The sequence below is a fragment of the Heloderma suspectum genome, chromosome 2 (genome assembly GCF_057233095.1).
Source record: "Heloderma suspectum isolate Gila_16-S chromosome 2, 16-S_ref, whole genome shotgun sequence".
Lineage (NCBI taxonomy): Eukaryota > Metazoa > Chordata > Lepidosauria > Squamata > Helodermatidae > Heloderma > Heloderma suspectum.
Window position 1 is genome coordinate 141083303 of NC_139459.1, and position 20976 is coordinate 141104278.

The following is a 20976-nucleotide window of genomic DNA, read 5'->3' on the forward strand; positions in this document are numbered from 1 at the left end:
GTGGACAGCAAATTGCTAACATCCCTTTTCAGGGACATGACGCCTGGCAACACTGACCCGGCGAGGTTCGCAAACGAGGCCCTGGCGGACACCATCTTGAAGGCAGTGATAGGCCAGGGCAAGTCCTGTCTGTGGAAACCCTGTTCCAGCTAGAACAGGATTTGTGCCTGGAGACCCTCATAAAACAGGAAGCATTCAAATTCTGCACAGACCAGCTGAGACAGACGAAAATTACTTACCCCTGGGTCATCCTGTCAAATTAATACTCCATTTGGAAGGGAAAACTCACACCATACTACACGGAGGAGGCCAGAAACCTGTTGAAATCATTTAATTTGAATCCACCGGAGGATGATGCAGCGAATGGCGAAGAAGATACAGATCTGGAGGCCGAGGACCCTCAAGCTGAGGGAGAAGAGTGGACTGAACATCCAGACAATTCTGAAGCCTAGACATCCTGTCTGAGAAATGTAACTATTTGTTTAAGATGAGGGAGGGGGAGAGGAGGAGCTGAGAGGGCAGAAGTGAGCCTTGGCAAGTGACATCTCTAGTAGGGCTGTGCATAACCCCCCCCAACCCAATTTGGAGGCTGTTTTAGGGCTTCAGATTGGGCCCCAATCTGCCTCAGACTGATTTGGATCCGATCCGGACCCCGGATCCAAATCAAGATTGGGAAATCCAAATTATTTGGATTTTACATTTTCCCATTGACTTGAATGGAAGAACAGAAACGGCCATCACTTTTTAAGTTTTCATGATAAATACATGCAGTTTGGAGACCTTTGTCGGTGATTGAACCGCCAAGTTTCCATCAGATGGGTTCAGTAGTTTTTGTGGCAGCCACGGGTAAAATTTGCTTTTTTCAAGGAAATCTGTCAAAGCAAAGAGCTATAATTCTTTTGTGCTTCCACATAGAATGTTCCGTGGCAGCACCTATGGAGGTGACTGAACCTGCCAAATTTCTGACAGTATGGTCCAGTGGCTTTTGAGCTAGCCATGCATAAAGTTTCCTTTTCTCAAGAACTAAATCAAAAAGAAAAAAAAAACCCTGTCAAGCCACACAGGGGATCTGAGATCCTAATCAGGTGGTGTGTAAGGTGACAATTAGGAGGTCACTATCCCCAGTGTCTGGTGTAGTTTTTTAAAGTGCAAAATAACCCTTCCCTGCTAGTACTTTCCTTTTGTCTGTCCTGAATCTGCCACTATTCAGCCTCGCTGGATGACCTGAGGCTCTTCTCAGTAAGGGAAGAAAAAAAGTTACACCTCTCTTTGGCTGCAGTACACCTTACCTGGGAGTAAGTTGCACTGAACTCAGTGTTTATTTATTGCACTGCTCCACTTTCTCAGCTCCATGGAACTGTATCGACCTTTATCAACCTTCCCCCTTATTTGCCCTTTTTATAAATTAAATATCCCAGACACTGAAGCCTTTCCTTACAGAGGAGTTGTTCCAGCCCCCTGATCACTTTGGCAGCCCTTTGAGCCTCTGTGCTTAAAATGGCTGCTCTGGAGCGTGCTGAAGACTTTGATGTCAGTCATCCCATCTCCTGGGATTCATATTGTGAGAGGCTTTCATTTTATCTTGAGGTAAACAAGATAGAGCTCCTGGGCACAGCCCTACAGCTTCTTGAATCTTTCAGGGAAGGAATGAATTCAGGAGGAGGAGATTCTAATGAAGTGATGAATGAGCACCTGGACAGAAGAGGCCCAAGTAGTCCTAGAAGTATGGAAGTTCCATCACCCATCATGTGACACTTGGTGCCTTTTACTTCCCTCTGAAAGGGATTACACTGCACTCTGATAGGCACAGTTTATATTCCCATATTGACCAATGATTGGAATGGAAATATCAAAGAGGCAAACATTAGGTCTATAATTGTCTCTGACCATGTCCCCATATCCATAATAATACAGAACAATGAAATGGACAGCAAAATGCATAGTTGGAACTTCAATCTGCTTTTAATTCTTAGACAAGACACAAGAGATAAGCTTCAATAATATATTAACTTTTTCAACGAAAATATCATTTTCATATATTGTCTGGGACTTGATGAAAGCCATCTTGTGGGGATACTGCATTAAGGAAATGAGTGATTTAAAAAAAAAAAGAAAGAATGAGACCATCTTTACAGGACATTCATAAACTGGAAAGTTTACATAAAGCAAGGGAGAAACACAAAACCTACAACAATTAAAAAGTGTTGGATATTGCAATTACATTAAATTATACAAACCACAAATATTATGAATTTGGTAATAAGAGTTCTAAATTGTTGGTCAACTACATTAAGAAAAAGCAAAATGCTAATCATATTTATTCAAGAAGAAATCAGAGAGGGGAGTAACTATTTAATCATAAAACAATAAATGAATTATTTTATAAATATTGTAATAAAATGTATACTTCCACTAATCCTAAAACTGGGCATATCATGAAAATCCTGAAACCAGCCAACATGGAAAAATTGAAGCCAGGACATATGCAAAATTTGAATCAGGAAATTACAACAACAGAATTGCATGATACAATAAGACAATAAAAAAATATAAATCCCCAGGTACAGATGGGTGCTTTCACAAAGCTTTCTAGCCTCAACTTGCTCCGTTCATGATTTTACAGTTTAATCAAATCTTGGATAGTCATCCCATACCTGGCACATGGAAGTTATCCAGAGTTGCTTAAAGAACCTTGTATCTGACTATATTAAATTTGATCAGTACAGATTGATTAAAGGAAGGCAGATGGCAGAATCGATACAAAAGCTTCTCACTATAATATACCTGGGATCAAAAACAACGAAGAGCCATGCTCCATTGTCTCCCTTGATGCCACCAAGGCGTTTGACAAATTGGAATGGCCTTTCATACTGGGACTAGGGCAGTGAATGGGACTAAAACATACATTTCTAGATGCTTTACAGGCTCTGCCTCTGTACCATTCCAATCAAATGCTATTTAGAACCAATTATACAGATTCTTTACCGTTCCCTATACAGAGGGGAACAAAACAGGGACACCCCTTGCGGTTAAATTTTATTTGCTAGAGAGCTCCTAGCAAACAAAATGAGACAAGACCATTCCATTCAGGGATTGGTTGTGAATGGGCAACCTATGCAAATAAATTTATTTGCAGATAATATAGTCCTTACTTTGGCTAATGCTAAAAGGGACTTAGGGAGCAATCCTATAGCCACTAGACACTGTCTAGAGGCCCATAGGATTTTCAGGTTTCTGCGACCTTGGTTCCCAGAAACCGCAGTCCCTGCCCCATCCCCTCATAGCTAGCTCAGTTCTCTCTATTTCCTGCACTACCGCTCAAACATGTTGGAGGGGTTGTGCAGAGAAAGGAACTTCCACATGCTGGACATGCCCAGTAGCAAATAGGTTCTTCCTACAGGTTTCTGAAGAAGCTGAAAAAAATAACGAAACCAGTGGTAGATTTCTCACCAGTACTTGGCCTCCTATCAATCTATGAGGGAAAAAAACAATCTATGAGGGAGTTATTGAACAAAAAAATAATGTTTATGTGGGTGCCAGCCAGGTGAGACACTGTGGCAACTTGGAAGTTTCACTCTCCTTTGGACTAATAGCTTGTGGTCTCTTAACTAAGTTAACTAAGCAAATTTGGAGCTCAAGGTTTTGTCAAAGTACAAACAATTTTTATGACACATGGCACCAATGAACTGACTATTCAAATATGAATAAGGACACAAATTGTCTGCATGATACTCATGGTACTTCATGGAAAGACCTACTAAATTAACAGATGAATTAATTCTTTCTGTTGTTATATGAAATATCTGTAACAGTTGATAGCACTCCTGGAATTACTTTGGTTGTACTGCTGATTGCTTAATGATGAATTGTTATATGATGTTTGTTAGGAAACCTTAATAAAGAAATAATTAAAGAGAAAGGGAAGGAACTCCCCTGCTCTGGTAAAATTGGCATGACGGTGAGTTTTTCTTGTTCTTCCACTACATGTTACTCAGCTCAGCCATCTGCCATCCAGATGTATGTGCCTCAAGATCCTTCCTTCATTTGTACCTCCTCCTCCTGCTTTCCGATTGTGCACCACACCGTGGTCTGGAGGGATTCCCTGGACTGAGAAGTAGGAAGGAGGCCGAGTTGCATGCAGATGGCCTGGCTTTGTGGTGGAGAGCTGGACTGGAGGGCCTTTGTGTCATTTATGGAGCTAAAATGAAGTGCTGAAATACTCCTGGGAATGTGACATATGAAAACGTATATTCTGAATATCAAATAGTAATAAGCAAAAGAGGTGACAGAACTACAAGTGCTAAGAAAAGACCTAGGAACGGAAAGGTGGCTTTTAAGAGGTGACAGCAGTGGACAACCTGGAGGGGAGGTGCCTTGGGGTGGGCGGCAGCAGTGGCCATCTGGAGGGGGGTGCTTTGGGGTGGGCGGCAGCAGTGGATGATCTGGAGGAGAGGTGCCTTGGGGTGGGCTATCTGGAGGGGAGGTGCCTTGGGGAGGGTGAAGTGAAGTGGGGAGGTGTCTTGGGGTGGGTGATCTGGGGGGGAGATGTCCTGGGGTAAGCAATCTGGAGGGGAGGTGCCTTGGGGTGAGTGATCTGGAGGGGAGGTGCCTTGGGGTGGGCAATCTGGAGGGGAGTTGCCTTGGGGTGGGTGAAGTGAAGTGGGGAGAGATCTTGGGGTGGGTGAGGGCAGTGGGAGGGGGAGGTTTGAGATCACTGGCAGCTGGGAGAGAGGGCAATGAGCCCCGTCTGCCCCGTGGCAAAAGCCTGCCGGGGTGGAGGATGATCGCTGATGCAGACACTCTGCCATATGCCCACCTCTTTTGGCGGCAAGAGCAGACTCCGAAAGACAATCAGGTCTCACCAGCTCTTCCCAGAGATTGTGACGTTTGCTGGAAGGGAGTCTCATGATGGCCAGGATTTCCCAGCTGGCAGGAGAAGGTGAGACGTGAGGGCTTCTCCCTGCGTGGCCCGGCCTCAGTTGCGGGCAGCAGGCAGTGCAGTGCAGTGCAGTGCAACCCACCCATCCTTGATCTTGTGGGGAACCTCAGCCTTTAGCGGGTTGCTCCTTGAAGGGCCCAGAAGGACTTCTTTCGTGCCATCCTGATCGGCTGGGGAGGGGCAGTCTCCTCACCTTCCTCGGGGTAACTTCTTTACGCCAGGGGTGGATCCTGAGGAATGTTTCGCTAATGCCCCCCACAACGTGGCAGGCGAGACAGGAGTGGGGGAGGAGTAAGGCCCACAGGTTGTGGGGCTTCTTCCAGCCCTGTCCCAATGCGCTTAGCATAAGACGTCGGGGAGCTGTTCAGTGGCTGTGCAGGATGGCAGGGGTAAGGACAGCCCAGCAGGGCTGGATGGTTGCTGGAGATGGAAACGGAACTTCGCTGAAGTGTATGGCAAGATGCAGGGCTTCGGCATGGCCCCCGAGAGCTATTTGCAGCTGGGTCGCCAGACCAGTTCCTTGGTAGGAACAGTAGCCTAGAGAAGCCATCTCTCTCAATCTCTCTCTCTCTCTCTCTCTCTCTGTCTCACTCGCACACACACACACACACACACACACACACACACACACAGAGGGCATAACTACACCAGCCTAAAATCCTGTATTTAAAATGGGGCTTTCTGCTTCTGTTTTAAATGCAGGATCACAACGTGCTTTCTTTCCCCCCACCCCCTTCCCCTTCCTTCTCCCCGTAGCTGAGTCTTCCATTATCTTTCACTGATCTCGCTCCTCTTCTTGCCGCTTTAACTCTTTTCATGGAGGAAACTGAAGCGGAAACAACAGAGTAATTTGATAGCTCATTATCTGCAATCCATTTAAAAATGGAACAAAGGGCATTTAGTGCAGGAGATGCCTTGAATGACTTCCGTGAAGGAGCAATTTCAAAGGATAAAAGCTCAGAGTAAAGGAGCCCTGAGCAAAGGGAAGTCATGGCTGAAGTGGAACGGAGGAGAGAGGGCAGCTGAGCTGAGCCAAGCAACTGGGCTACTCGAGCCCCCAGGTGTCCAGTGTGTGGCTCGTCCTGCTTAAGAGCTGCCTCTGCCCCCCGCTGGTGGAGCGCTGTGGCATTTCGCTCCCTCTCTCCCCGCATTTGGTAGAGCTGCTCTTTCCACAGAACTGTTTTGCTGCAAAACTCCAGGACCTCAAGCCCTGTGACTCCTGTCCCAGGCAAGGGAAGTTTCTGGCTTCGCTCAGAGCGACGCCTGCTGGCCAGTGAGGCACATTGTACATTGTACTTCTAAAAAACTCAGTCGAAGCCAATGTGAATTTCCTAGGGATGGTACAAACCCCCCTTACCTGGAGTCCGCAGGGGGTCCATGGGGGGGAGGCGATCCGTCCCATCCCCCTGGAATCCTCGCTGGCCGGCTCCACAGCGAGTCCGTGGAGCTGCCAGCCGGCTCTGCCTACTGGCGGACTTCTGTCCACTGCGGGTCTGCAGTCACGAATGGTGTCTGGTGTAGCGGACGCCATTTGCGTCCCTGCTCTTTGCCGTGATAGGCTACGTAAAGATTTACGTAGCCTATCACGGCAAAGAGAAGGGACGTAAATAGCGTCTGCTACGCTGGACGCCATTTTCTTCCGCAGACTGGCTGCGGATGGACCAGACCTGGCCGGTGGCAGGTAGGATCCGTTCTGGGGCAACTTCGTGGGGTGGTGGAGGTGGATGGTCCGTTCTGCCATGGACTCCGAGGGGCTGGATTCTTTAGAATCCGGCCTCATTGGAATTCACGGTGGAATTCTCTAACATCCCTAGAATTTCCTTAGCCCTGTAGGAATGGAGTAATCCCCAGAACAAAGCCCCCAGGCCCAGGGCCCCTTAGTTTGGAGCCATGCTAGTTAAAACAGGGTTGGCTGGTTTCAACCTGTCATGCAGACATGCCCTTGGGTAGATGATAGCAAGTACCTTCTACGATTTGCTGTCCTGGGACTCTGCCAGAGGTGCAGCTTTCTAAGCGGAGCAGCTGATAAATGCCTGATCCATATTATGCTGAAAGACCACTGCTGAACATCTGGGACCTGTATCCAGACGTGAGGCAACTCGAGAGGCTTCTGGCTGGGACTGAACTTCCATGAAAATGGAACAGCAAGCAAAGCACTGGACCAGAAGAATTCTGCCCCTGCCAGGATGGAGCCCACAGGCCAAGACAATTGTGCAGTCTGGGGGGAAAACAAACGGGGGAGAATTGCAGGAGGGCTCTGTCACTCTATCTGTCTATCTATCTATCGTATTAGTTGAATCATTTAAACAATTGAGTTCTATGAGACAAAGTAAACAGGTTGCAGTGCGGAACTGCCAGGCCAGCCCTGCCATTAGGCAGAGTGAGGAGGTGGATGCTGGAAGGGGTGGGCGGGCAGGGAATGGCAGGGAGGTATTGGAGGGCAGAGCTATGTGTGCTGGGCAGCCGTCCTGCACCCTGAAAGCTATCTTGCTGCAAGTGGGTGTGGTGGAGACACTGTCCCCTCACCAAGGTTGAAGTAAGAAGCAGCTGCCAGTGCAGTAGGTTTTTGTACATGGAATCCTTCACCTCAGGCAGCAAAATGTGTTGGGTTAAATTCAATTTTAGTCCTACTTACAGTAGTCCCATTGAAATGAATAGGACTTAAGTTAGTAATGAAAAGAACACAGTTACACACAGCTGAAAAATCAAATCTTGTTTGATTTTTCACTACAGGTAGGGGCAGGAATTCTGTTTAGCGCCTGTAAACTCAGTTAGTAAATTTGTAATTATTGTCTCAAAATGACTGCTACTGTATGAGAAACACAGGACTCTATAGAACCAAACCCAAACTTTCAAGAATGCACAACGGTGACTCTACTCACATGTTGGGAAACTGGGCATAACTGTCTGTCACTAAAATATACTTTACAGCAATAATTTTAATAAGGATTGAAATAAATAACTATGCTGGGAATCTTCCAGAGAGGATTGAAAAAACATTTTCCCCCATGGCTTCATTATTTTCAGACATTTTACATCTCCAGTCCTTCAATAAAAGTGTTCTTATTACATAGAGTTTAGAAATCATTTTGGGGGAGAGTAAAGGCTGGGTAACCATATAAAAATACTTTGTCTTAAATTTAAAAAAAAATCAAAATCCAAAGCTGTTCAATTTTTTGTAAAAAACAAAAATGGTCCATGATAAAAAATGGGGGGAAAAACTTTTTTCCCAAATTTTTCTGATTTTTTTCTGGGCCTTCACATCTCTACCCCGGTTGAGCCCCTGAGGCTCCAATACTTTCTCTCACATATGTGAATGGCTACCATTCATTTGTTGAGCCAGGACAGGAGCTGCACTCAGGGACATCACAGGCAAAACCTGCCCATCTCTGCCCCAAATGCAGCTTCTGCCTTGTGGGAGGGGAAGGCAGGACAGGTTTGGAAGAGGAGGCCTGGCCTTGTCCCGTTTTGCCTAATCAGTGGACACCACTTTAGCATTTGGGGTTTAAAATCTGTATTTTAAATCTCTGCATTGTGGCTAGGTTTGGTTGTACTGTTATATTGTGGTTTTCTTTTATATTTTATAAAATATAAAATATATATTATTATATTGTTTTATGCTGCACTTTGTGGTTTTAATTCTTGTGAACCGCCCAGAGAGCTTTGGATATTGGGTGGTATAGAAATAAATAAATCAATAAAATCTGTACCTGAAGCATCTATGGATCTCAGGTTAATCCATTCAGCAAAAACTCTTGTTCCGTGTCTATTGGATGCCACAACATCTCTTCAATAAGGGTTTGTCTAAGTCAGCTAATTGCTGGAGCTGTAACACAGCTAATGCTTCTTTTAACCATATGTTTTGGCAACGCCCAATAGTTGCCTCTTTCTGGGAGGAAGTTATTATACAGATACACTCTTTAATATTTACTGATGTACATGTCCTTTTAAATTATCTACCTGCTTCCTGGAAGTTAATGCATGGTTGGTGCAAATGGATTCTCTGCACCCTTTTGACAGCTAAAGGACCGATATTACAACACTGGAAGGATAAATGCTCACCTCCTATAATGCAATGGACTGAAGACCTTACAACTCTTTCAACATTTGAACGGGTGGTATTCACACCTGCGAATGGATACTTACTTGGATCTTTGGTCTGCTTTTTATGTATAATTCTTAGAAAGCCATATTTCCATATATACGTACATTTCATATGCATGTATCGTAATCGATATATACACATTTTTGTAGCTACATTCCCCCCGCTTTTTTGTTTTGTTTTTTGTTGAAATTTCACAACTATGAAATTAATTAGAAAAAAACTGTCTTGATGTGATGTAAATCCATTCTGGCTGCAGCAAAGTTATCCAGCGTCTTGATTGCCAGAAATTATGATTGTCCTGGAACAATTCTGAACTGCTCTGACAGAGAACAATGCTGCCTTTCCAGAAGCTCAAGGCAACAACCATAAAACACACACACACACACACACACACACGACGAAGTGCCCCTGATGAATAATGAAATTGTCCAGTCCTTCTGAAAAGTAATGGCCATCGTGTGGCAGTGAATCCCACAAATGGACTGAGGCGATGTGCGATGGAGTACGTCCTATCCCTCCTCAGCCTCCTGCCAATTTCCCCTCGGGTAACCCCGAGGAGAAAAAAATACATCTCCCTCCCTCCCCACCACGCATAATTTCTGTTTGGGTCGAGTCTTACTTGCAGGCACAGGCAGGCGGGGAGCGGAGGTGGAGTTTCGAGTCCGGGCTCTTTCGTGTCCTGCCTTAAGCCAGCAGTTTCAGATCCACCTCCGGCCCCAGCAACATCCCCTCCGCCTCCAGCCTCTCCGCACGATGCCGGCTCTCTGGGTCGGCCCGTCTTGCTTGCTCCTGCTCAGCTACTGCTGCTCAGCGGCGCTCGGGCAGCCGGACGCCCCCGCCAACTGCCCGCCCTGCGCCCCGGCCGAGTGCCCCGCGCTGCCGCCCCGGGGCTGCCCGCTGGGCAAGGTGCGTGACAGCTGCGGCTGCTGCTGGCGCTGCGCCCGCGGCGAGGGCGAGGCGTGCGGCACCGGCACCTCGGGCGGGGGCACCGTCGTCTGGGGACGCTGCGCGGCCGGCCTGGAGTGCCGCCGTCGAGCCAAAGGCCGGCCGGCCGGCGTGTGCGTCTGCAAAAGCCGCTACCCGGTGTGCGGCAGCGACGGCCTCACTTATCCCAGCCCCTGCCAGCTGCGGGCGGCCAGCCTGCGCGCCGAGAGCCGAGGCGAGCGCCCCGTCGGGCAGCGCAACAAGGGGCCTTGCGAGCAAGGTAGGGCCCGCCGCCTGCGCGCGGGGCGCGAGGGAAGGTCGGGGGTGAGAGGGCGCGGCGCAGACCGCGAGCGGCTTGGCGAAGCTAAGGCGGCAGAGTCGCGCGCGCGCTTGAACCTGGCCGTAGCTGAAGCCCCGCTGGACTTGGTGGGCCTTGCTTCTCACCCTGAGGGAACGTGCACAGCTGCGCGTGCGTGCTGGCAGTCGAATGTGCACTTGCCTAGCCTGTCCCGCCCTGGCTTCTGGAGCGCAGCGGTAATTATGTGCAGTTATTCATTTATTTATTTATTACATTTATATCCCGCTTTTTTTCCCTCTTGCAATGAATCCAAGGTGGCCCACATGGTCCTCCTCTCCATTTTATCCTCCCAACACGCCTGTGAGGTAGGTTAGGCCGAGAGTCAATGACTGCCCCATGGCCGAGTGGGGACTAGAACCCGGATCGCCCGAGTATCAGTACAGTGTTCTGACTGCTATAGCACACTGGCTTTTAAAGAGTTTTCTTAAAACACACACACACCTTAACAACAAACCTATTTAAGAATATTGAATTTCACAAAAGATGCAACTCAAACACATTTTACTGAGCATGTGAGGTTATTTCACCTCATCCTCACAACAACACCATGATGCTTGAGCGAAAATGACTTTCCCAAGATTTTCATGCCTGAGTAGGGACATTGAGCCAGGCTGCAATCCTATGCACATGCCTGGGAATAAACTCCTTGGCACTTCTGAGTGCAGGCCTGGCACCAGCATTCTCAGCCCATGGGGCGCTCTGTAGCTGACTGTCCTGGGGCGGGCACCCTTAAAAATATCTATCTGGTGGTTAGTCCACTATTCGATATCAGGCACCTGTTGGCACCAATTTCATTTTTCCCACAATGCTCTCACCCACTTTGAAAGCCTAAGTAGCAGCCAACCCCAGCCACTCATTTCTAAAAGAAACTGTGCCCATTAAATATGCATGAGCAGACTGTGATAATTCTTTGAGGGGCTGGGGCACTCTGCACTTGCTCAGAGTCACTGTTAGTTTATTGTTTGTTGTTGTTCAGTCATTCAGTCATGTCCGACTCTTCATGACCCCATGGACCATAGCACGCCAGGCCTTCCTGTCCTGCGCTCTCTCCCGGAGTGTGCTCAAGTCCATATTCATTGCATCAGTGATGCTATCTAGCCATCTCATCCTCTGCCGTCCCCTTCTCCTTTTGCCTTCAGTCTTTCCCAGCATCAGGGTCTTTTCCAGGGAGTTTTCTCTTCGCATTAGGTAGCCAAAATATTTGAGCTTCAGCTCCAGTATCTGTCCTTCCAATGAGCACTCAGGGTTGATTTCCTTTAGGATGGACTGATTGGACCTCCTTGCAGTCCAGGGGACTCGTAAGAGTCTTCTCCAGCACCACAGTTCGAAAGCATCAATTCTTCGGCGCTCAGCCTTCCTTATAGTCCAGCTCTCACAGCCATACATTACTACTGGGAAAACCATAGCTTTGATTATACAAACCTTTGTCGGCAAGGTGATGTCTCTGCTTCTTACTATGCTGTCTAGGTTGGCCATAGCTTTCCTCCCAAGGAGCAAGCGTCTTTTAATTTCATGGCTACAGTCACCGTCAGCGGTGATCTTGGAGCCCAAGAAAATAAAATCTGTCACTGCTTCCATTTCTTCCCCTTCTATATGCCAGGAAGTGATGGGGCCAGATGCCGTGATCTTCGTTTTTTTAATGTTGAGTTTCAAACCAGCTTTTGCACTCTCCTCTTTCACCCTCAACAAGAGGCTCTTTCGATCCTCTTTGCTTTCTGCCATTAGGGTGGTATCGTCCGCTTATCTGAGGTTGTTGATAATTCTCCCGGCAATCTTAATTCCGACCTGTGATTCATCCAACCTGGCGTTTCTCATGATGTACTCTGCATATAAGTTAAATAAGCAGGGCGACAATATGCAGCCTTGTCGTACTCCTTTCCCAGTTTTGAACCACTTGGTTGTTCCATGTCTGGTTCTCACTGTTGCTTCTTGACCCTCATACAGGTTTCTCAGGAGACAGGAAAGGTGGTCTGGTACTCCCATCTCTTTAAGAATTTGCCACAGTTTGTTGTGATCCACACAATCAAAGGCTTTAGCGTAGTCAATGAAGCAGAAATAGACGTTTTTCTGGAATTCTCTTGCTTTCTCCATGATGCAGCGAATGTTGGCGATTTGATCTCTAGTTCCTCTGCCTCTTCGAAACCCAGCTTGTACTTCCAGTAGTTCTCGGTTCGCATACTGCTGAAGCCTAGCTTGTCCATGTGCCAGTCAGGACAGCAAGGTTGTGCAGAGGGGCATTGTCAGTGGCTGTCATTCAACTCTGGAATTCTCTACTCTCGAGATTTGCCTGAGCCTGTGTATCTTTTGGCAGCCAGGAATTGGGTAGGGTAATTAACAGATTTTGTTACTGATCAATGTCCCTTGGAATGGGACATGCTATATACAGCCTGATCCTATGCAGAATTTAAATCAATACATGTGATCTCATCTAATGTTGCATGCAGAGGTTGTGTGGTCCAGCAGGACTGCTCTCATCTCCTAAGTCAAATTAAAGTGTGGTTAGTTCATCATCTTGGGGGCAGGGCAGTACTCCAAACATGGTAATCGTATATCTGGTCCATGATATAAGAATTGCCTTGCTAGGTCAGATCAAAGAGCCTCCTATAGTCCAGTATTCTGGTTGGTGTGGTTAAACATGGATCTGCCCCAGACATCTAGAAAGAGGGGGTTGGGGTTATCCATTTTTAACACCAGAAGAGACAGCCAGGTAAAAGGCGTGAGCCGTCTCCCTTCCTGCTGCTTACCTCCCACAGCCCCTCTTTCCAAGGACTTTTCTCTCAGCTAAGCACCCCTCCAGTATCAGAGCTCAGTTGAGGAGAAAATCCTTGAAAAGAGCTGGGGGAGGGGGAGTTTAAGCAGCAGGCATGATGTGGATTCTGTACACCTTGCCTGATGTATACACCCCTTTTAATATTATAAATGTCCAATTCTGTGGGATGGATCCAGATTTATGCTGGATCAACTGTACCGGCAGGAGGGGTCTGCCCTTCTTCCCACGGCAGCCCCTTCAGCCCCCTGAAAATGCTACACAGGGAGTCAGGAGACCCTGCTGAATGGGATGAGCTGAATGTGGGAGGGGGGTCCCCAAAAATCAGGCAGAGGGACTTTCCATGAGCAGAGCCCTTCCCCTCACAGAAGGTCCCTTTCTCTCATGGAAAACAGATCTTGGATCCAACCCTGTGTGATTAAGACAAGTCTGTGTTTAAACGATCCACCACCACCACTCCTAGTCTGGTCCTTAGAGTAGTGATGAAAGTGAGTGGGGAAGATCAGGCACAAAGTACAGAAAAAAGCTGTAACCTTTAAAAGTTTAAATGCCCGACTATGTTCTCAGAACATTGTCAAGGTGGGGGCAAGGGCTTAGGCCTACGTGGAGCCCTGCCATCTCCCCCAGAGGGAAGTCTTGTTCCTTAATTCTACGTGTTTGCCGACAGGCTGTAGTTGCTCCATGGTGAGAGAAAGGCACAGAGATAACTTTAAAAACACACACATAACTAAGCAGTATGACGTCATGTCACTTTCTTTAAAGAAGAGCATGGCCTCAGACAGGAGGAAGTGGAGATCAAGGGATATAAGAACGTAAGAAGAGTCCTGCTGGGAGGCTACAAGACTAACCATTCTTGCAACCATTCTTTTTTTATTGCCTCAGAGACTGTGGAAGCTTGATTCAGCTGTTGTGGTTAGTGGCAATTGATAGATCCATCCTCCCGGAATGCATTTAATCCTTTTTAAAGCCCTCTAAGCTAGCGAACATCATCACTTCTTGTGGCAGTGAATTCCCTAATCGAATCATGTGCTATGTGATAAAGTACTTCCTTTTGTACCTGAATTCCAGCTGTCCAGCCATCCTAGTTTTAAAATGCGCATTTTCGAGGGGGGAACCACAGGGTTGCTGTGGGGTGGCAACAACATCATGTGACGTGAATGACGCTGAAGTGTTCTCCCTCCACACTAAATCACATGTGTAGGTGACCCCAAGTCTGCTGTGTTAAGTTGGTCCACCTTGCCCAGCCCCATGCTTAACTGTGCTGGGTGTTCAGTAATTCCAGTCTTAAACCCACTTGTTCAGTTGTTCAGTCGTGTCTGACTCTTCATGACCCCATGGACCATAGCACGCCAGGCTTTCCTGTCCTCTGCTCTCTCCCGGAGTGTGCTCAAGTCCATATTCATTGCATCGGTGATGCTATCTAGCCATCTCATCCTCTGCCCTCCCCTTCTCCTTTTGCCTTCAATCTTTCCCCGTATCAGGGTCTTTTCCAGTGACTTTTCTCTTCGCATTAGGTGGCCAAAATATTTGAGCTTCAGCTTCAGTATCTGTCCTTCCAATGAGCACTCAGGGTTGATTTCCTTTAGGATTTGACTGATTTGACTTCCTTGCAGTCCAGGGGACTCGTAAGAGTCTTCTCGAGACACCACAGTTCGAAAGCATCGATTCTTCGGCACTCTGCCTTCCTTAAAGTCCAGCTCTCACAGCCATACGTTGCTACTGGGAAAACCATAGCTTTGATTATACAAACCTTTGTCGGCAAGGTGATGTCTCTGCTTCTTACTATGCTGTCTAGGTTTGCCATAGCTTTCCTCCCAAGGAGCAAGCGTCTTTTAATTTCATGGCTACAGTCACCGTCAGCGGTGATCTTGGAGCCCAAGAAAATAAAATCTGTCACTGCTTCCATTTCTTCCCCTTCTATATGCCAGGAAGTGATGGGGCCAGATGCTGTGATCTTTGTTTTTTTAATGCTGAGTTTCAAACCAGCTTTTGCACTCTCCACTTTCACCCTCAACAAGAGGCTCTTTCGATCCTCTTTGCTTTCTGCCATTAGGGTGGTATCGTCCACATATCTGAGGTTGTTGATAATTCTCCCGGCAATCTTAATTCTGACCTGTGAGTCATAGAATCATAGAATAGTAGGGTTGGAAGGGTCCTACAAGGCCATCGAGTCCAACCCCCTGCCCAATGCAGGAATCCAAGTCAGAGCATCCCCGACAGATGGCTGTCCAGCCTCGCCTTGAACGCCTCTAGTGTGGGAGTCATCCAACCCAGCGTTTCTCATGATGTATTCTGCATATAAGTTAAATAAGCAGGGCGACAATATGCAGCCTTGTCGTACTCCTTTCCCAATTTTGAACCAATCGGTTGTTCCATGTCCGGTTCTTACTGTTGCTTCTTGACCCTCGTACAGGTTTCTCAGGAGACAGGTAAGGTGGTCTGGTACTCCCATCTCTTTAAGAATTTGCCACAGTTTGTTGTGATCCACACAATCAAAGGCTTTAGCATAGTCAATGAAACAGAAATAGATGTTCTTCTGGAATTCTCTTGCTTTCTCCATGATACAGCGAATGCTGGCGATTTGATCTCTAGTTCCTCTGCCTCTTCGAAACCCAGCTTGTATTTCCGGTAGTTCTCGGTTCACATGCTGCTGAAGCCTATCTTGTAGGATTTTGAGCATAACCTTTTGGGAGTAAGTCCTGTTGCAAAAATGGCTCTTCGACTGCAGTCCTAAACACATTTACTAGTGAGTAGGTTTCATTGAATAGAAAGATACTTACTTCTGAGTAAATTTGCTTAGGACTGCTTTTAACGTCTAAGTAAACGCTTTTAGGATCAGAACTGAAAGGCAATTTCTCAAGGAGCTTTGTGATTTGGGGGGAGCCTGGCTGTGGAAAACAACAGTGGGGGAAGACCTGTGTGATCTTTGGGAAAGAGCACATCTGGCTGCTGTGCAAAATTCAGAAATTTAGTAGTGCTGCTGTGGCAGTAATTATCAAACTGTGCATGCATGCAGTGGGATCTTCTCAAACTGGGGAGAGGTAAGGAGCGGGGTACCGCAGGGCTCAGTCCTGGGCCTAGTGCTGTTCAGCATTTTTATTAATGACTTGGAGGAGGAGGTGCAGGGAATGTTGATCAAATTTGCAGATGACACAAAATTGGGCGGGACAGCTAATACCGTGGAAGACAGAAACACAATTCAAAGTGATCTTGATAGACTGGAGCGCTGGGCAGAAAACAATAGAATGACATTTAAAAGGGATAAATGCCAAGTTCTGCACCTAGGAAAAAGAAACCAAATGCACAGTTACAAGATGGGGGATACGTGGCTCAACCACACTACAAGCGAGAAGGATCTTGGAATTGTTGTCGATCACAAGCTGAATATGAGCCAACAATGTGATGTGGCTGCAAAAAAGGCAAATGCTCTTTTGGGCTGCAGTAATAGAAGCATAGCTTCCAAATCCCGGGAAGTACTAGTTCCCCTCTACTCAGCACTGGTTAGGCCTCATCTGGAGTATTGTGTCCAGTTCTGGACACTTTAAGAAGGATGCAGACAAGCTGGAGAGGGTTCAGAGGAGGGCAACAAAGATGATCAGGGGACTGGAAACAAAGCCCTAGGAAGAGAGACTGAAAGAACTGGGCATGTTTAGCCTTGAGAAGAGAAGACTGAGGGAAGATAGGATAGCGCTCTTCAAGTACTTGAAAGGTTGACACAGAGAGGAAGGCCAGAATCTTTTCTCGATCATCCCAGTGCAGGACATGGAATAATGGGCTCAAGTTACAGGAAGCCAGATTCCAGCTGAACATCAGGAGAAACTTCCTGACTGTTAGAGCAATGCAACAGTGGAACCAATTCCCTAGGGAGGTGGTGGGCTCTCCCACACTGGAGGCATTCAAGAAGAGGCTGGGCAGCCATCTGTCAGGGATGCTCTGACTTGGATTCCTGCATTGAGCAGGGGGTTGGACTCGATGGCCTTTTAGGCCCCTTCCAACCCTACTATTCTATTATTCTTCTATGAGTATGTGTACGCTAATCTGAATAGTGTGCATGCATATTTTGTGTCTGGTGACCAGCTAGTGCATGCAATGTGTCCCCAAGCTCCGTGTTTCTTACCCTTCCTTGGTTATTAAAATCCTGGTTTGGGGCAACTATAGTATATTATATTTTTCCACATTTGGTTTGCACTTAAAAAATAGAAATATGTGGGTATTTGTCATAGAAGTTTGAAAGTTATCTCAAGGTTTGTCTGGTCTGATCTTCTGCAGTGGCAGGGTTCCACAGGCAAAAGCACCCACAGTACAGGCCAAGTTAAGCATTATTTGCAGTTGAAGCTATTAGGTCTAACAGATGCCTTCTTTTTAGGACACAGTTCACATGATATTTTGGAACCTCTGTTGCTGTGCATATTTTCCACAGGAAGTGTGACGAAAGGGAATTAAACCCTCTTTTTACAAGAGACGAACAATTTGCTTTGTTAAGGATAAGTTGCTTGTCATGCCATGAATTTGAAAAAGCACCCCATGCTGGAAAGATGTCATTGAACTCTTGGAAAACAGTACTTCAGGGAGGCCACCCATTAAAGAATGTTTAGTTAATTCATTATCTGCCCTTTAACCAACTTAAATCAAGTTGCGTCTTACCAAAATTTCAGTGCAAGTGCCTTTTAAATATTTTGAAGGAACTGCAAGATAGCATTATCTTTAATCATGTAGTAAACAAAAGCTACCATGCATTGTTAGAAGGAAAGGCCATCCTTTGGCCACAATACAGGTGAGCTTAACCTATTGAAATTAGTGGACTTCAGCATGTGTTTGGATTGTAGCTTTAACATTTCCTTGCTTTGTTTTTACATTCCTAATTACTGTGGCACACCAGTACCAAAATAGCAACAACCCCCCCCAAACCCCCCACACAAGTGTGTGCAAAGCCTCACTAAAATGTGCCTTTATCAAATAAAATTGACCATCAGCAATAACTCAAATAAAGTTTTTACTTGACTGATTTACAGATTTTCAACTATTTACAGCTGCAGTCCTCAACAGAGCCACTCCTGGTGTTGGAGAAGTCCTACTGAGCTCAGTGAGACTTTTCCCCAAGGAAACATGCTTAGGATGGCACTGTACCCCTTGCAGCCCATATCAAGTGGCAGGATCCTAACCTAGTGCAACAGCACAACCCAGCTTCATGTGCCAGTGCTGGAAGTTGTGTTTTTTTAATCTTAGATCTTCTCTGACTATTGCTTCAAAAAGTTGCTTCAAAAGTCTGTATATACCATGTTGTTTAAGAAGAAAACTCCTGTATTTAAGTCTTGTAACAGGCTATTAGTGACTGGACAATTAACTGATTTTAACACAAAACTTTCCTTATGAACATGTGTCTGTTGTTTTGATTCCATTATTCACACTTGTGAGTGTTCCTGTTATTGTTGGTATGACATGAGGCTGTTGGTAGATAGTTTTTTATACCCTGCTGTGCCACTGAAGAAAATGGCTGGAGAAGGTAGTGCGACACTGATAAATGATTAGAGGTGAGAGCAGTGAGCAAGTAGGAAGCAAGCATGAAGTCACCAACTTGCCAGCAACCAGATTAACAGAGGGCATCATCATACAGTGTATTCTGCTTGAGGCAAGCTGTTTCTGAGGGTAGAGTTTATGCAGATTTGCCTTCCATGTGCTTGCTATTTGCATTTGGGCAAAAAATTTAACTGTCTCTGCCTTCATGAAAATGTAGATGTACCAGGTAATAAGTCCTGGTATTTGAGGTTCCCTCCAAGGGCATGACAGAGTCCCAGAGGATACCCTGCTCTGACTGTTTGTTGAGCTTTCAAGTATCTTTGTCACAGTGAATCACTATAACTCCTGAAAATGAGCTTTACACTTTTCAGTGTAACAAAATAAAATCAAATTATTGGTTATTTTGCAGTGCTCAGTCTTATGCATGGGCTGGGAACATACAGATCAAAGGAAAGGGACCACACAGGATGGAGATTTGCTTTAAAGTTGCCAAAGAAAGGTCCCTAAGGAAACTTCATAGAGCCATTGCAGTTTATCCCTGGAGGTAGGTCAGCAGCGCTCTCAATAAGGAAATCTACTAACTTCTGAGGAACAGCTGAGGGACATTTAGCCACTGCTGGTGAGCAGAGTTTGCACATTATTGTGGTATATGCCAATCCACTACCCACCCCCCCAGAGCAAAGTCTCCAAACCTGTTATCAGTTCCAGGTCTCAGCTATGAAAAGGTGAAGTAACAATAAAAAGAGGGCGGATTTGATCTCATCAGAATGTCATTCTCCCATCCCAGTGTGATCATTACCAATCCTCCCATAAATCTAGGATTAGGGAGATGGACTTCCAGGTTGGAGGGTGTGACTTCCAATTTAAGTGGCTTAGGGAATTTGAGATTGATAGTTCGTTAAGTTTTAAAAATATTGCAGTAGAAGTTATACCCCTAACTAACCTAGTCACTTTCTATTAATGGCTGTTGTAGGTTCCTAGCAAAAGATATTATCTACAAAAATCCTCAGGGTGCAGTACAGATGGATCTAGTTAAACTGCCACCTACATCATCTCAAATCCCCCTGCAAATGCAGGGTGCAGTGTTGAATTGCATGCAGCTGTGCTGTCTGTGTTCCTTATGCTGTTATGCAAATGCATTGTGCTTTTATCCTTCACATAGGTGAAATATAGTTATTACATTTATATTCTTCCTTTTTCTTCCAAGGAAACCAACACAGCTCCACCTCTTCATTTTATCCTCAATTTATTTAAATGAACATTCCAAGTCAAATTGGAAACTAGCTGTTACGTATGACTTTAGTCTTTCTGTCTCTAAGGAGAATTGAAACCTAGGTTATCAGCCATTTGCAAATAAAGTTTTAATAAGAGTTAGTTAAAGTTTGTTCCAGCCTCTAGTCTTATGTGTGGCATCAATTTATAAAGTGTACAGCTGCAAATATGAGATTATCCAAACAGATGTAATCTAAACTTGTTTTTAGACCCCATTTTAAGAGAAATTCATCCTTGTACCATACTTGGCAAAAGTATAATCATGTTCATGAAGTATTAACTGGCAGGATCGCAATCAAAAAAGTTTCAGATTCCTAGGCACCAGAAGCCACTGCCAGCCTCTATAAGAAGGATGAAAAAACATTCTGAATGGGGATTTAAGAGATCAGGCACTTGAGATTTTTCTAGGCTTGTGTCAAGGGGTTTTATGAAATGTTTCACCCTCTCAGTTTCCTTGGCAATAAAAGTCACAGGATGAGTTTCCTTGTGAGTGTGAGAGACTTTTTAGAGTTTATGAAATATCTGCTTATTTATAGGTTTAGGGGATGAGCAGATGAGAAGCAAGTAGGTACACTGGCAGTGTTAGCTCATTAAAAAAGCATTAGTTCACTATCCTGAGATGCTGACCTGGTTTGCACATGATGACAGACAACAAAGCATGGTTTGTTGAATTGTGGGTTGTTTTTACATGTGAATCTGGAACTATGGGTTAACTATGGGTTGTTAATCAATCCAGGAAGAGAACCCATGGTTTGCTGTTGGGTTGTGAACTGTGTCTAAACTGGGGCAGCAGGTGGGCATGGGGAGAGAGATTTGGTACAGGATGCTATTTTCAGTTAACCCATCTAGTTCTGCCTTAACTTTTAAATGAAACTCAGTGGTATTAGGCTATGGGAGGAGGAAGAGAAAATTATAATGCTTTTAAAGGCTCCTTGCTATTCTGTAATGCTACTAAACTGGTCACTCAGGGCAACAGGGATTTGGTTCCAATAAGCCCCTAAATAAGTGCTTTAATTCCAAATATTTTCAGAAAAGCATGCATATGACCTTTGCTGAATCAGGACGTTGGAATGATGCCCAGTACACAAACTCCT

General features: G+C 45.7%; 1 protein-coding gene across 1 annotated transcript in view; it reads left to right on the forward strand.

The window, feature by feature from the left end:
• The first annotated feature begins 9667 nt into the window (after positions 1–9667).
• The window catches only part of IGFBP7 (insulin like growth factor binding protein 7), a 28339-nt gene continuing 17030 nt past the window's right edge, over positions 9668–20976 (forward strand). Inside the window, exon 1 of the mRNA XM_084835078.1 lies at positions 9668–10248. Coding sequence (XP_084691204.1) covers positions 9798–10248 — 451 coding nt within the window. The 5' untranslated portion in view covers positions 9668–9797. The remainder of the gene's footprint in view (positions 10249–20976) is intronic.